The sequence below is a fragment of the Carya illinoinensis genome, chromosome 14 (genome assembly GCF_018687715.1).
Source record: "Carya illinoinensis cultivar Pawnee chromosome 14, C.illinoinensisPawnee_v1, whole genome shotgun sequence".
Classification (NCBI taxonomy): domain Eukaryota; kingdom Viridiplantae; phylum Streptophyta; class Magnoliopsida; order Fagales; family Juglandaceae; genus Carya; species Carya illinoinensis.
This window is the reverse complement of record NC_056765.1, coordinates 12,089,663-12,106,857: the sequence shown is the minus strand read 5'-3', so window position 1 is coordinate 12,106,857 and position 17,195 is coordinate 12,089,663. Positions and strand designations below refer to the sequence as shown.

The following is a 17,195-nucleotide window of genomic DNA, read 5'->3' as shown; positions in this document are numbered from 1 at the left end:
TTTTCTCCGAGTTTCCTCCTAACCAAACACCATCACTCTAGTTCTGCTCCAAAACCAATTATATCTCTCCCAAAAGTTAAAGCAGAAAAATAAAGCAGAGAGAGAACCACGTTTTGGATGTTTAAAAAAATGGAAATGATAGAAGCAGCCACACATGAGTGCACTAAGTTTGCTGATACAGGGAAGTTCTGTAGAAGTATTTCTCTCGGAAAAGAAGAAGTTGAAGAAGGAGTAAATAAAAAAGAAAACATTTCTCGGGGAAAAATCTTCTTCTCACACCTGACACCTGGCAGCATGGTCAGGTACTGAGAATGGCCGCGAATCGCGATTTTCTCTGGCTGGAGAACGGGCTTCGTATATACTGGCACTCGAGGAATGCTGGCAGATATGCTTCGACAGTTTGACTTTGAGCTATGGAAAAAGCTGGCTTGTCTACTGCTCAAATGTACTGTTTAGAAAAAAATTAATTACTTTTTTATTTAATAATTAAAAAAATAATTTTTAATATATTAATCTATTTTTAAAATTTTTAAAAATATTTAAAAAAATATGAAAAAATAAATGAAAAAAAAATTTGGTCTAAGCGGCACGCCCGGCGGTATAGTAGAGCTCCCTTCCTGATACCCACCCGAAAAGAAAGCTTCGGTACGTGGATTAAAAAATCTCCTCTGCGCATTTAGAGGGGAATTTGAAGCTGTTGATGTGCTCGGAAGTCAGAGGCCATCGATCGATGCCTTGGAAGGTGGATTCAAAAATCTCCTCCATCTGCATCCAAAAGCACGTAATTTAGATGGCTTCAAAATCCTTCCTTAACTTTGGAGTATAGACAAACACTGGGCGGGTATGAATGTGTGTGAAAGCGAGAAAACCAAAACTACACATGATAACGCAATTTGCATTTTTTAATATATATAACAAAGCTGTCTCTGTTGGGGAAGGTAAGCTGCCATGGCAGCCACTTCGTTGACAAAAATGGACGGCTAGGATCGATGTACCATGCCCTCCTCGCTCAGTGCTGCCATTGACCGAGCACCACTAGGTAGTTGTCAACGCGCAGGCTTCAATACTCAAAAGATTGCAGACATCCTCTCTCTCTCTCTCTCTCTCTCTCTCTCTCTGAGCTCTTCGTTCTCTCTTTCTCTGATCCTGGAAACTCCTCTTTATCCCGTTTTTTAACTCACAAGTTTTGTCTCTTTTCCAGTCCAATCAATCTCAATCCCAAGAAACACCTCCATTCACATGGTTACTCCAACCCTTCCATCATCTTTGGAACACGGTTCAAATCAGTGGAATTATGACATCTTCCTTAGTTTTAGAGGTGAAGACACTCGTAAGAATTTCATCGATCACCTCTACTCCGCTTTGGTGAGAGTCGGGATTCATACCTTCCGAGATGATGACGCTCTTCGAAGAGGGAAAAATATCTCTACCGAACTACTCAATGCGATCCGTGGATCAAGGATTTCCATTGTTGTCTTTTCCCAAGGCTATGCTTCTTCCAAGTGGTGTCTTGACGAGCTTGTGGAAATTGTGCATTGCAAGAATACTAAAAGCCATACTCTTTTTCCTGTATTTTATCATGTGAGCCCTTCGGATGTTCGAAACCAGACTGGAACTTTTACCGAATCATTTGCGCGGCATGCGGAGCGGTTTCAGGAGGACCTGATGAGGGTAAAAAGGTGGAGAGCAGCTCTTACCGAAGCTGCAAACTGTTCGGGCTGGGATCTTGAGAGTGTTTCCAACGGGTATTATACTATTGTTTTTAATCTAAATCCTATACGCATTCAAAATTAATCTAGATTTGCTTGGAATATGGAATAAAGTTGATTTACTTGGAAAAACTGTCCCTGAATCTTGGCAACTTCTTAACCATTACTTTCTTCTGAATCCTTAAACCCTAAGTAGAAAATATTATCCTTTTTTTTTAATCTGTCTGTGGGGAATTGCTATAGAGCATGTGGTAACAGTTGTAATTGATCTATCCATTGGCAGCAAACTAAAGATTAGGTAAGAAAAGAAATAGTATCTCTACAAAAACTCATGACTAGTTGTTTAAAAGAAAAAACAAATCATATCAAGTCTCTCCACTGGATCACATAATATGTTAACCCTTTTCACTATTCTTTGACTGGTCCTTTTTTGCTCATCCAAGCAGCAAGCAAGCAAGCGGGATTGGTATTGTGGATTTTTTTTTTTTTTTTTTTTTTTTGAATCTTTTCTTTTGTGATCCATTAATCCATCCCGAGAGGATAATATTCTTGGATCCACTACTGAAATGGTGTTTGGGCACATACCTTATAATCCAAGAGTTCTGCAATATTCTTATATATATATATATATACACGCACATGTACATAGATTTTATATATATATATATATATGCACACATATATAGATAATACACACGCACAAATGTTATTAATGTTAATGAATGGTGCTTCAAAAGACTTGTTTTTGACATTTCAGAACGTAGAGACCATTCAACCAAAGATATTTTCTATTCCTAAGCCTGAGGTATCTCTACCTTTTTCTTTCTTTGTTTTTCACCATCTAACTGAAATTCATTATTTTTCAACTAAACAACATGCAAACAGAAGAAAGAAAGCACTATCAAGTCCCTAAAGTTTTATTTCCTTTAATTCTCCTTTTTCTTTATAATCACCGGGAAAGACTCGTGGTTTGCTGAATCCCATACATAGGCATAGCGTGCATGTATGTGTATCTCCAATTGTAAACTTTACATGCTACAAATCTTAGTAAGTGTGATGAGTTTGATCAGTCTGCCATGTGTGACGTATGACAAGAACCTTGACAGAAATAAATGTAAATTATATTCTTAATAACTATGATAACTTAATTGCTTGGAATGACTTGCTGTTTTATTTTCCATTTGAGTTGTAATGTGCAGGTTTGAAGCAAAGTTCATCGAGAAGATCACCAGAGAAATCTTGCATCAATTACACCCTAATCGCTTGAATGTGGCCAAACACCCAGTAGGAATAGATTTTCGAATTATGGAGATGAAAGCCTTATTAAATCTGGAAACAAATGATGTTCGCATTGTTAGTGTCCATGGGATGAGTGGAATAGGTAAAACAGTCATAGCAAAAGCTGTTTATAACCAAATAAGTGATGGATTTGAAGGAAGTAGTTTTCTCTTAAACATTAAAGAAACTTCAAGACAGTCTGATGGTTTATTCAAGTTACAAAAAATTCTTCTCTTTGATATCTTGAAAAACAGAGATTTTCCATTTGAAAATGTTGATAGCGGAATCTATTTGATTAAGAAACTCCTTGCTAGGAAAAAAGTTCTTGTTGTTCTTGATGACGTGGATCACGTTGATCAACTAAGCGCATTAGCCGGAAACAGTGACTGGTTTGGTGCTGGAAGTAGAATCATTGCAACGACTAAAGATGAGCATTTGCTGAAGCAATTAGGAAACTATAAAAAATATAAAGTGGAAGAATTGGCTTGTACGGACTCTCTTGAACTTTTTAGCTGGCATGCCTTCAAGATGCCCCATCCAATGGAAGATTACCAGGAGCTTTCGATTAGTGTAGTGAAGTATACTGGAGGGCATCCATTAGCTCTTGAAGTTTTGGGTTCTTTTCTCTTGGGAAGAAGCATTACCGAATGGAAAAGCACAGTGGAAAAATTACAAAAAATGCCTGACCATCACATTCAAAAAATACTTCGAGTAAGCTTTGATTCATTAGATGAGACAACAATGGACATATTCCTTGATATTGCGTGCTTCTTTATAGGGATGGACGCAAAATATGTTGCCAAAATTCTCGATGGGTGTGGTTTTTTCCCTGATATTGGTATTAGTAATCTTGCCCGGAGGTCTGTTGTGACAATAGATTGCCATAATAAGCTGAGGATGCATGATTTGATTCGAGATATAGGGAGGGAAATTGTTCGCGAAAGTTCATGTAAAGATCTAGGAAGACGTAGTAGGTTGTGGTTTCATGAGGACGTGTTCAATGTACTAAACAGTGAACATATGGTAAGACATTCACATTTATGCATAACCATGTGCACGTATATATCCACACGATATAAATGATCTCTTGGCTTGCATAAGAGTTCTATCTTGTCGATTTTCATGCATCATTGTGTGAACATATTTTAACCATATGTAGTTCAATCCAATCCAAACTTCTCTAGATCAGTTAGTTGAAAGTTCATCTGACAATATTGAGAAGTATTCAATCACGTTTTAAGCAATTCTATTCATATCTAAATCTCTCAATTCTTTGTCTGTGTAGTTATGAGCAGAAAAGCTAGGCCTACAATTCAAGTTTGTTCCAGCCTTACGAAAGATGAGGTATACATTCCTAATCCAACTTCATATTTTGCTAGGAATCTCATGTAGTGGAGGGTCTCATGCTAAATCCACCTGCACCTAAGGAGATACATCTAAAAACCGATGCATTTGCAAAGATGAAGAATTTGAGGTTGCTCCAGATCAATAATGTAAATCTCACAGGACGCTTCGAGCTTCTTTCCAAAGAGCTAAGATGGCTATGTTGGCATAAGTGCCCATTAAAAATTCTACCTCCAAAATTTCATCTTGAGAACCTTGTTGTGCTTGATTTGCAGCATAGTAATTTTATAGAAGTCTGGAAGGAGAACATGGTAACGAATTTTACTGTACCTTTTATTCCTCTTTTGATGTTAGTAATCATTCACACACACCAAAAGTCTTCGCTATTCCAAAAATCTCAGTTGTTATATACATAATGCAGATATTCAACAAGTTGAAAGTCCTTAATCTCAGCTATTCCAAAAATCTCTGCAAATCACCTTGCTTCTCACAAGTCCCACATCTACAGATGCTAATACTGGAAGGTTGCATAAGCTTGGTTGAGCTTCATGATTCTGTAAGATATCTTGAAGGGCTTGTTTTGTTGAATTTAAAAGGATGCAAGAACCTTAGGAATCTCCCAAAAAGCATCTCTAAATTAGAATCTCTTGAAACTCTTAACTTGTCTGGTTGCTTAGAGCTTGAAAAGTTGCCAGAGAATTTGGGGGATATGTTGGCTTTAAAAGAGCTGTTTATAGGAGGAACTGCCATTAAGCAACTCCCATCGTCCTTGAGTTTTTTGATGAATTGGAAAGGCTTATCCTTATCCGAATGCAAAGAACAATTCTCAGGATCTTGGCTGTCACGTTTCTCATCATTGTTATCACCAAGAAATTGGAATCCCAGAACTTTGCTACAAGCTTCTGTTCCTGGGTTTGACACTTTGGGAAAACTGGTTCTTAGGGACTGTAATTTGTCGGAAGATAAGATTCCCCTTGATCTTGGGGGATTCCCTTCCCTCCAACGCTTGGATTTATCAGAAAACAATTTTCGTATCCTACCAGATGGCATCAGTGGCCTTTCTAAATTACAAAATCTGTATTTAGATCAGTGCAAGTCTCTTTACTCGATTTCGGGACTCCCTGCAAATATAGAGACCCTAACAGCATTTTGCTGCTCATCATTGGAAACACTCTCATTTTCCTCGAGTTCTGAGTTAGCTGCACTTTACCTTGGTGACTGCTCCAACCTGGTTGATATTCAAGGCTTAAACTTGGAATCTAACATACAAGTTGATTTGGTTGGGTGCAACAATCTGTCATATGATTTTAGCAAGAGTGTTCTTCAGGTTCTCTCTCTCTCTCTCTCTCTCTCTCTCTCTCTCTCAACAATTATCTGAACCCTTTTTCTTTTGTTTGATACAGTCTACGCGGACCAACTATACTCCTTGTTACCGTATGATTATCTTCCCTACTAGTGATATTCCAAATTGGTTCAGCAATCAGGAAATGGGACCTTCCATATCCTTTCATGTACCTTCGCTTTCAGAGGGTGATTTTCGTATATTATATATTTGTGCTGTTTATACATGCACAGAAATGTTCCGGTTAGATACCGGTATCGAATGGTCTCAAATCAAGATGGCTGTTCACAATAAAACCAAAGGCTACCAACAGATTATTCTTCCAGCTGCACCAAGTATCTTGCATGTGAACCATTCAGCTAATTTGTTCCTATTCCGATGGTCTATTTTAAGAAACAAGTTTGTGATCCTTGGTAATTCTTACAAAATAATGGAGCTAGTAAGTGGAGACGAAATCGAGTTTTCCTTTGATTTAGGGGCATTGGCTGAGGTGAAGAAGTGTGGAGTTCATGTCTTGGTTGATGCCCCAAACATAATGGACAAAAATGCGAGTGATATCCAATATATCTGTTCTGATACTGTTACTGATAGGGTATCTGAGGATGATGCCTTTGTAGTTGATGAGGTCTCTGAATCAGGTTTTTCCATTGATAGTAAGGTTTGTGAAAATGATATTAGTACAAATGATGAGATCTTTGAAGCTGATGCTGCTACAAATGGTGTGGTCTTTGAAGGCCATGTTGCTACGCATTGATGAGGTCTTTGAAGCTGATATTGCTGCTATGGATGGTGTGGTCTTTGAAGGCCTTGTTGCTATAGATGGTAAAGTCCCTTAACATGATACCACCACAGATGGTGAGGTATCCGTGGTTCGATATGACAAATGTAAGTGATCCCATCGGCAAGCCGAGGGTTACAAACCTCTCGAACAGAGTAATGCTAGCTGTCATCCTAGATTGACATTTCTGGTCATAGCTACTGATGTGATACATTTTAAATGATTTTTAAGTTTGTAATATAATTTTTTAATATTATTTTTGATTAAAAATTTAAAAATGTTAAATTGTATTTTATATTTTATATTTTATTTAAAATATGATAAAGTTAAAATAATTATATAAAAAAATTAAGGGTTTAAAATTTAAAAGTATTTATATTTAAATATATTTGAAAAGAAAATAAGATGTGATGAATTTTCATTTTCTACAAATACTATTTTTGGGTATTTACAAAATCATGTGTAGAGACTCAAATAAATATTATGGTAAAAAAATTTTACAGTCCTTCGTTATTCCTGGGCTCCGACTCCGACGGAGTCGGAATTGCCATTTCCGACCTCCGACTGGAGTCGGAACCGGAAGTTCACTCCGACTCCGACTCCGACGAGGAGTCGGAGTTCGACTCCGATCGGAGTTCGGAGTTAGGAACTCCGATCGGAATTCGGATGGCTTCCAATCGGAAATGGGACATCCGTGGAAGAAGTACCGGTCGTATCCTTCGATTCCGTCGACCTCTCCTTCTTGAATCTTGACGACCGCTACCTTCACTTCCTCCTCCTCACGACGTCGTTTTCTCTCGCCAGACTCCGGGGTTGTATCCGAGTTCCCGACCTCGAGTGGGAAGTTGAGGATCGCTTCTATAGCTATGTCGAAGGTCCCGAGCCATACACGAGATCTGCGCCGGTTAGGGTCTCGGATCTCCGCCGGGTACTTTCCCCAAGGCCTTCGTCGAACCCCTCTGTAGTGCTTTGTGGCTTCGAGACTCGCATTTTGCTCTACGGAGGAGAGCGATGATGCATCCGGCTGCCGGCTGGTGTTTGGGATTGCCGATTTGGATCCAAAAACGGCGTCGTTTAAGGTTTTCCTAAAAAAAATAGTTGCAAAATGTGTAATGGTGCATGAGGGGATTCGAACACAGGATCCGGAGAAACAAAACCGAGCCTCAACCATTGAGCTACCTGACTACGTAATATTCATAATACAATATATAATATATAAGGTATAAATAGTCGGAGTTCGGAGTCGGAATTCGGAGTCAACAAGGCCTCCGGACTCCGACTCCGACTCCGAATTCCGAGAACTCCGATTCCGTCGGAGTCAAATTCGGAGCGGAATTCGGAACGGAGTCGGAAATCTCGGAAATTTGCACAGCCCTATTCGTTAATGCTAATTTACAAAGTTATATGACATGCAGTGCTTACGGATAAGAAGGTAACAAATAGTTTCCGCAGTGAACATGTTGCCCTGTCATTGCACTTCCTTTTTGCAATGTTGACCATCAATGATCAATAAGGGAAACTGGCTTAAGTTCTAAGGCACTTTGTCCATATGTCACGTAATGGAACTTGTCGTGCTAAAATAGATATTTTAAGATTGGTGATCACAAGTAGAAAATAGAATAAATTTAAATAATGCTACTTCTAATTATAAAATGTGTAAAGATTGTGCAGTCATTTTAAAAAATAATAGAATTTATTATTAAAAAATTAATTTTTTTATATAAATTTTATATTTATTTATTTATTTTAAATGATTGCACCGCACGCTCATATTCACGACGACTGAAAGAATTATTTCTCAACAAATTTTAACAATTACACGAGAGTCTAAGATTTAAGTGGCTCGATTTAAACAGTCAACGTCCATGATGGAGACGGAAAAGTCTACTAATACACCTAACTCGCTCACACTTCAACACCAAAATTCTCTTGAAGTATTTGAATTAGATTTTGAGAAATTTTGGTCAAAAAACAAAAAACAAGGTAAGCCAGAATATCCAAAATTTACCACCATGCTCTTTATTTGAGAAGAAACGGGAAAAACACAGCTCTCGACAGGTGGGAGTTAGCTTCTTTTTTTTTTTTTTTTTGAAGGCAATGAAAGGTAATAAGGCAATGAAAGGTAATTTTTACACTTTGAAAATGTTTTAAATGGAGAAGTCTACTTTTATTTGCAATACCTCTAACAATATTCCAAACTGAAATTGAATTGATCAGGAAATTATTTGAGTTTTTGTTTTAGGAATACTCTTTTTCATTTCATGTATTTTGACATGTTAAAAAATATTTTTAATATATTTTTCATTTCATGTATTTTGACATGTAATATATTTTTAATCATGATCAATTATATTTAATCACAATTAAAAATAGTAAAAATGTAGTTACGTATTTTTGCTAGTTACAATATTTAAAATAGTTCTGTTATATACAATCATTTTTGCGTATTCTTTATGCACTTCATTGATGTGATTGGCTAAAACAGTTATTTTATATAAAAAAATATTGTAGCTAATCACATTAATTAAGTATATAAAAAATACATAAAAGTAACTGCATATAAAATTTTTATATTGGTATATATAAACTTTAAATTAAGTAGTGGCGGAAATTTCAATCCGCTTGCCATATATAGAACAAATTATTTGTGTTATATATATAAGCAGTGGCGGAAATGTCCTAGTTACAGTTTTGCTATTTTTAAATATTGTATATTTTTTAGAATTGAATTAATATACATCAATTTTGAAAATTTAAGAACCAATACAAGACCGATTCACTACCGAAACCACAACTTTTACTTTTTTGGTTTCAGTATATTTTTTTTAATTTTACGGATTATCAATATTAATAATAATATACTATGAGTTTTGCTAGGTACAAACAAGTTCGTATACTAATTCGCGCACCGATGATTTGTTTTATTTTAAAAAATATATAAAAAAAAATTTAAGAGAAGAAGAAAATCTTCTATCTCATAAAAATTATTTTCGTCTTCAATTTACATCGTTTCGTTTAACATATGACTTACATATCAATATCGGTGCACGAATTGGTGCACGAACTCTGCTTGCAAGAAAATTTTTCTAAAGTAATAAAGGATCAACTCTGGCAGTTAGTATGTTCCTAATATTCATCACCGAATTCATGTGCTTATAAATAACATTTAAAGATAACACATAAAATTCATTCATAAATACAATTCGTCATCACTTTTCTGACTTAGGCATTGAAGATCCTCTAGGTACATTGTGCCGCCATCTTCTTTTTTACGGGTCACACGTGTAGTTGGAGGTGTATTTATCATTGATATATATCTTCTTAAATATAATAGTCCCAATGTGAAAAGCAATAGTGTTTTTTGGTATGACATTATTCTTCCCATTTTACCCCCATGTGCATTTGTAAATCACGGTTTCGTCCCTCTTTTCGCCTTGCTGATGAATTTTAGAAGATGATTCCACCACTTTGCAATGATAGAATTTAGTCGGGGGGGTTTTTCAAACAAAGCTGAGCCCAGAAGTAACTCATCAAAAATAGGAAAAACAGAGATAGAGTTAGTTAAGCTTCTTATTGAATTAATGAGCCCACGCTTTCACAAAACGCACCAAGGACAGCAGAGTACCGCACTCAATTGTTCTGTTTAAGACATGCAACACAGGATAGATTACAGATGTCCTGATCCAAGAAATTCTATACCTACTTATTTTATAATTTTAAAAATACAAACAACTCTTGACTCTAACGAACGCTAAGAAATTTAAGTCAAGGCACTATTTGATAATTTACAAGTTAATAAAATGCAAGCAAGAAATAGGCTAGCATAAGTCCAAACTCAACCTACTAAATACACAGATCAAAGACCAAAGAAAAGTATGTTATTCTGTAATATAAATGATAATTACAGTCGTGAGTACGCATGCACCGACTAATCATTTTGAAAAAAATAAATAAATACGGAACTTATATAAAAAGAAATTAATTTTTTTAACAGTGTACCTAACTTTTTTTCAAAGCTATTATATGATATTTGTGTATTCTACGACTATACGTAACATTGTTTAATCCCAAAAAGATAGTTTCTCAGATCTAAATAGAGTCAATCAGCCAATAAGGATTCGAGTATTGCAATATCGAGCTTTGAATCTTGATAGCCTCCTCGCTGACATGGGCACGTGTGAACGAAACCACTCGTATAATTCTACGTAACGTATCAACTAATTTGATAATGCTATCCTCCTAGATGTTCATTTATGTCCCCACAAAATGTATTTTGATACAATGTTTTAACAAATTGTCTTTTTAATAGGTTGTATTTTGATATGTTAATAAATTGACTTATAAATATATTTTAATATTTATTATTGTCTGCATTAGTTTGTTAACAATACTAAATACTCATTAAATAGTATGATATTATATCTAGATCTTTTAATTCTAATAACACAAGAATATTAGAATTAAACTGTGTCATTTGCTAACCAATATCTCATGATCTATAAATAGGAATTATTTGTACACAATGAACACACTTGAAATTCCCTTTCTCGCATCACCAATTTGTTGTTCAAATACCTTCACGAGGGCATCACCATATAATCAAAATTCTACATTTTTATTCATATTATTTGAGAATTTCTATATACACAAAAATAAATATTTAAAATGATGTGGTTTTATAGAATTTGTTATATTTATTTTATAATAAAATAATTTTATAATCTGATATATTATATCAATTTATATATTTATTTTTATGTAATCTTTTTAGATATAAAGTATTTCTCTTATTCTATATAATTCTACAGAATTTGAATACCAAACCGATGCTCAATATTTATAGTCTTTTTTTTTTTCTTCTTTAATCAAATATTTCGAGAAAAAATATCAACAGCTGGGTAAAGATTGAAGTTTTCTTTATGCTTTCTTCTCTCTTAAGACACTAGCGCATTTGCCAATAAAGTGATCAACGACTGACATGATATGTTTCGGGTTCGTCTTACACGTGTAGGGCAGGAAAGCATCGGTCATCTTGATGCTGCTCGATTCTGAATTTCCGAAGTACCATTGCGTTGTAGTTAAGAGAAATTTTATAAATTGATTTGATTTAACGTGTTTTTATTATATAAAAATTATTTATATTTTATCAATTATAAATTTTATAAATTGATTTGATTTAACGTGTTTTTATTATATAAAAATTATTTATATTTTATCAATTATTTATTATTAAAATAAATCTATTCTTCTCATAAATAAATATTTTTATTATAAATAATTTATTATACATGATTATTTTTAAATTTAAATTATAAAATTATTTTTATTATAAGATAATCAAACAAATTAAATAAAATTACGAGTGCTTTTAAATCATAATTTATTGCGTTGGCACCACGGACCATTTTATGACATCATTTTTTTGACTTGGTATCATTTTATGACATCAATTATTGCCTTGGCAAACGTGGCACCAAGCGTTGAACATAGCGTCACCATATTTGTGTCGATCGTGATTTGAAGTTTTCGTCGATCGCGATTTGAAGTGTGAACCATCGTCCTACGTGGCTATTAACGATAGGCAAAGACAAAGTAGTAACATTCCACGAAGAGCGGTGCGAGCTGGGCTATGTGCTGGCCAGCGTTTACCGCGTGACACGCCAAGGCATTTTTTTTTTTTTCATATTTTTTAATATATTTAAATATTTTTAAAAAATAAAAAATACACTAATAAACTTAAATCATTTCCTTAATTATTATATAATAAAAAATAAAAATTTTCACCAACAGTCAACTAGCGCAGTCAAACATAAGTAGCATACAAGCTTTTCCCGATGCTACTCTGTCGTCTAAGTAGCACCGTTTGTTTGTAACATTAATTGTTTTTATAGTTTTTTATTATTTTTTATTATTTTTATATTTTTTTAATATATTTAAATATTTTTAAAAAATAAAAAAATACATCAATATACTTAAAATTATTTCTTTAATCGCTAAGTTAAAAAAAAATAAAAAAATTACTTAGTGGTACATTCTAACAGTCAACTATAGACAGCATATAAGCTTTTATCTTCAGCAAAAATACCATAAACTACTGTTCAGGGTGTTCCCCTCACTGAACCTAGTCCCCCGTTCTACAAGCCAGAACAAGGCTATATATACATGTGGTTTTAATCAAATGCATCCACTGTAGATGGAAAATCCTTAATTAAAGGCTTTTCCCACAGGCTTCCATTTTCTGAACACGGCAATGTTATTTTTGCATTTGCTTCTTTCTTCGTTGGTTGGCTCATTAATCCCAAGTATATGGTAACAACTAAAGTTGCTGTGGCACATTCGTCACAAATACGACATTTTATATTGGGGTTACCATTCTTGTTCTATCATTTCTCAAAATTATTGGATGGCTCATCTATGTCCTATCGCTCTTTGCAATTTCATTAATATTCAAAACGAAATTAAAAGAATATTATGATCAAGCTAGACTTCTCAATACGACAAATACTGGTGAATTTTACCAGGCCATTTTACTCCTGTCAGCCTCGCACCTTTACAAATTTTTCGCCGCTATTGGCCATGGCCGCCATCGTGATTTTCGGCTCTAGCCTCTAGCCATCTCTGATTCGTTGAACGTTTCTTCTCCCTCGTGAGTTCCCGCTCCATGCTTCTCTGATTTCAAAAGCAAAAATTTTTTTGAAATTTTAGTCTTAAAAGTTTAAAAAGTTATAATAATCATTCTCGAGCACCATATATCATATTTATTTTTATTATTTTATTATTTTTTTTAAATTAATTAAATTTTTTTACTCATCATTTATATATTACATATTTAATAAGAAAAAATAAAAATATTTAAAAATATATATAATATATCTTCTATATATAAAAAGTGTGTATGAAACGGAAAATCTTGTTTTAACGGTTTTTCTTGTTTTTCCGTTAAAGTTAACACCGTTTGTTTTAACGGTTTGACATATATATAAAATGAAGACATAAATATTGAGAGAGATAGCATTCAATGTTGTTATATGATTTATTAATCACAATAATAATAATACTTAATAGTTTATATAATAATAAGTAATTAAAGATTAGTTATTATATTTTTCTCAATTTCCTTAACATATACACATGTATTAGGTGCATAAGACGTAAATCCCAAAGTATAATATACGTGTATTATACGTTTCATTAACTCAGATTATTGAATATTTCAAATTTAAAAATCTCATATAATATATAATACAAGTGTGTTTAATCAAAGTGTTTTTTCTTTTCCCATGGTAGTAGGACGTAACTTCCGCTAAGTCATATTCCACACGTAGGCTTGCTATGATGGGTACGTGACAAAGGCCGTGATCCTTGAGCTAATCAAGAAAGAGTAAATTCGGCCAACAATTTCAAAATATATTTTAGGATTTATATATATGCTATATATAGAAAATATTATACCACAAATTTTATAAAAAGATTATGTTTTAACTTTATGTTGTCCCTGATCGACTCAACCAACAGCAAAATAAGAATTTCAATGTTGTCTCTATTGATGGTCTACAGGATGACATAAATTGATGAATAATAATACAAACATCAAACGACACATATTTTGAACTACCGTTTATGTTAGACTTTTATTAAATTTTTCGTATACATCTTTGTTAAAATTATAGATGTTATAAACATGTATTGGATTATATGATATTTTGAACTAATTTTTTTATTTTCTCTAATATGCCTTAAATTATTAAGTGACATTAATAATTTTTATAAAATATATATTATTTTTTACAAATAATCATTTCATAAAATTAGACAAACGTGCTTTGCTCGTTGCTCCTACCTAGTAACATATAAAAAGAGCAATGCTACATACAGTCGTAGAATTACAAACAACACGCAATCGCTTTGAAAAAAAGTGAGGTCCACAATTAAAAAATTAATTTTTTTTTTCATATGGGTCCCATATTAATTCATTTTTTCAAAACGACTACACACCGCTTGCACAACCACGACTGCAAATATCATTTCTCATATAAAAATGATAAAAATTTTCCTTCGAAAGAGCACACATATTTTAATGTAGTTCTGATTATATTGCCTTTTTTTATCTGAATAAGTACTATCCTCTCTCTCTCTCTCTCCCCATCATTTCTTTTCTCTTTTCTTAATTTATTTTATTTCATTCAAGACTGAAAAGATGAATCTACAGCTTTCTGACACCTTCTGTGAGGCACGACCAGCACAAGATATTTCCTAGATTGATTGTTGGGAAGATAATAGTGGATCACCAAATCAAGTCGTACAGATTTAACTTTTACGGCTGATTTCGAAGTATACCGAAATAGATCTAAACTATAATTTATCATTTTCATATCTATCTTTCTGTTTTCATTATTGTTTCATTTTATTTAGTTTATAATAAAAAAAAAAAGATTATCTCTTGGACGTTTTATTCGTAGAAGTTAAGTCCTCCCCTCCTATGGACGGTGAAGTATGAGTCTATATTTTAGACATAGTGCTATTACTAAGACGATTTGTCTATAGAAAGCTACAACAATAATTAAGACTATACCTATCAAAAAGGTTTTTTTGTACTGGTTGAGCTCCAAATGCAATAGTTAGCTTATGATATGAAAACTTTCTTATATATATTTGGTCATGGATGTAACTTTTCTCCTATGAATGAATGAAGTCAATTTCTCACAAATTTTTTTTTAATGTAGTCCTTTACTAAAAAATAAAAATAAAAGGTAAAATAGAAAGGGATAATGCTTTATCCACAAAGAAAAGCCACTGATTCCCTTTTTTACTTAATGACTAAGAAAATATTTTTAAATGATATTGTAAATTTTTTTTAAAAAAATTAGATTTAAAGATAAAAAAAAAAAAAAAATTGTATGGAAAAAAAATTGCATGTTCGGTAGCCATCTTCGATGGTCTTTCTCTTTGGCTGTATCTAGGTGCAACAAAAAGAGATAATAGATGGGAATAGATGGGTGTGGTGGTGATCGACGGATGGACGGTATGAGACTTCATGAACGACAAGACCCAGTTCAAGAAGAGCGTGTATGAGAGTTTCGCAGCTCTTGACCTTAACAAGGACGACATCCTTTCTTGCATGAAACTCCACAACGCCTTCAAGACCATGAGGCTAATCGAGACCCACTTCGGCATCGATGAGACCACGACCCTAGAGCCACTCACCAAGCTGTACGATTCCATCTTTGAAAAGTTCGATTGTGATGGGAGAGGGACAGTGGATCTGGAGGGTGAGGGAGGAGATGAAGAAAATCATGCTTGCTATTGCAGATGGGCTGGGGTTGTCCCCTAAGTTGGATAGGACTAGTTTAAGAAGTTTTCTGGGTTCTACAATATCCAAATTGCATTTATCTTTTGACATAAGATGCTAATATTTTTGTGGTTAAGCAATCAATGTCGATGATCTTGCATCAGTACAAATCTTGTATTTCTTCATGAACGAAAAAATATCTAGTGTGGTGTCATGTCATGGAAAAGAGAAAAAATATAAAAGGATGAATGGTAGGGGATGAACCTTGTGACAGTGCGGCATATGGATGCAATAGTGCAATACCTCTGCATCACAAATGTGCAAGTAACAATTTTCGTTGAGACAAGGAACTCTCTCTCTCTCTCTCTCTCTCTCTCTCTCTCTCATTTTTTGCTTAGCTCTCTCTCTCTCTCTCTCTCTCTCTCTCTCTCTCTCTCTCTCTCTCTCTCTCTCTCTCTCTCTCTCGTTTTTTGCTTAGCTCTCTTATTCGCAATAATCAAAGTATTGATAGCATTTTCTCTCTCAACCTCGTTTTACATACAATTGACGACAGATGTTAGGTTTCTGGGTTGCAATGTAAGAACGTAATGGATGTGAGAATGGGTTGTAAGTAGGAGTGGTAATATGCGATATAACCCGTTAACCCAATATGAATACGACACAATAAAAAATGAGTTTGGGTTTAGTCTAAATGGATTTGGGTTAAAACGGTTTAACATTAAGATACGATTGTTTAATGGGTCAACCCGTTAAAAAAAGTTAAATTTACATTTTTACCCTTATACCTAAAAACTAAAAAATCCTACTCCAATCGCACTCTAACTCAAACTCCATCACAATCTCGAATTAATTCTTCTTCATATATATTTGAGTCTCTCTTAATTCTTAGTTGAGTAAGTTTTCACGAGTCATGACCACCTCTCACACTTCTCATAGATTGTAATTTTAGTGTTTTTAATATTTGGATTGTAATTTTAGACCTATATAGTTAGTTTTATATTTTTTGGAAATATTGTGATTTTAGATTTTATGTAAAATTATGTTGATCATATCAAATGGATTATTTGAGTCAATTCAACTCGTTTACAAAAACGGATTGAAATGTGTCGATATATTTTTAATTAATTCATAATGGACCAAAACGAGTCGTGCCTTATCAACTTATTTTTTTAATAAGTCGTATTAGGATTTGGAAATCTAACCCATTAAGCTGGGTCGTGTTTGAGTTTACCCATATCGTATATTATACACGACACGAACATGACTCATTAATACGATTTAACACTCATAGTTGTAAGACTATTAGGCTGTTGATGCAATGAATTAAGATGCATGTGAGGTGTTTGAGAATTGAACTGAGAAAACTGTATTGATAATAGGGTTTTTTCGAGAGAATTTCTTAACCTCCAAAATTTTCCAACGTAAGCAATTTTTAGATGCCTTTTCTTTTGCTAG

At 33.8% G+C, this 17,195-nt stretch overlaps 2 protein-coding genes across 2 annotated transcripts; one reads left to right on the top strand and one right to left on the bottom strand.

Annotated features, from left to right (window-relative positions):
* Positions 1-678: 678 nt before the first annotated feature.
* LOC122293230 (disease resistance protein RPV1-like) lies at positions 679-6,650 on the top strand. The gene is made up of 5 exons (XM_043101750.1): positions 679-1,745; positions 2,909-4,010; positions 4,367-4,642; positions 4,753-5,658; positions 5,735-6,650. Exons 1-5 carry the CDS (start codon positions 1,240-1,242, stop codon positions 6,425-6,427), a joined length of 3,483 nt encoding a protein of 1,160 aa, XP_042957684.1. The 5' UTR covers positions 679-1,239; the 3' UTR covers positions 6,428-6,650.
* Positions 6,651-6,932: 282 nt separating this feature from the next.
* On the bottom strand, positions 6,933-7,622 carry LOC122293574 (ethylene-responsive transcription factor 13-like). The gene has a single exon (XM_043102123.1). The coding sequence runs from the start codon at positions 7,620-7,622 to the stop codon at positions 6,933-6,935; it is 690 nt and encodes a 229-aa protein (XP_042958057.1).
* Positions 7,623-17,195: the final 9,573 nt, after the last annotated feature.

Bases quoted from the DNA above. Each gene is read 5' to 3' on its own strand.
- LOC122293230 (XM_043101750.1), top strand. From the start codon at position 1,240: ATGGTTACTCCAACCCTTCCATCATCTTTGGAACACGGTTCAAATCAG. The intron at 1,746-2,908 runs GTATTATACTAT...TGTAATGTGCAG, and splicing joins CTTGAGAGTGTTTCCAACGG to GTTTGAAGCAAAGTTCATCG. The intron at 4,643-4,752 runs GTAACGAATTTT...TACATAATGCAG, and splicing joins AAGTCTGGAAGGAGAACATG to ATATTCAACAAGTTGAAAGT.
- LOC122293574 (XM_043102123.1), bottom strand. From the start codon at position 7,622: ATGGTTGAGGCTCGGTTTTGTTTCTCCGGATCCTGTGTTCGAATCCCC.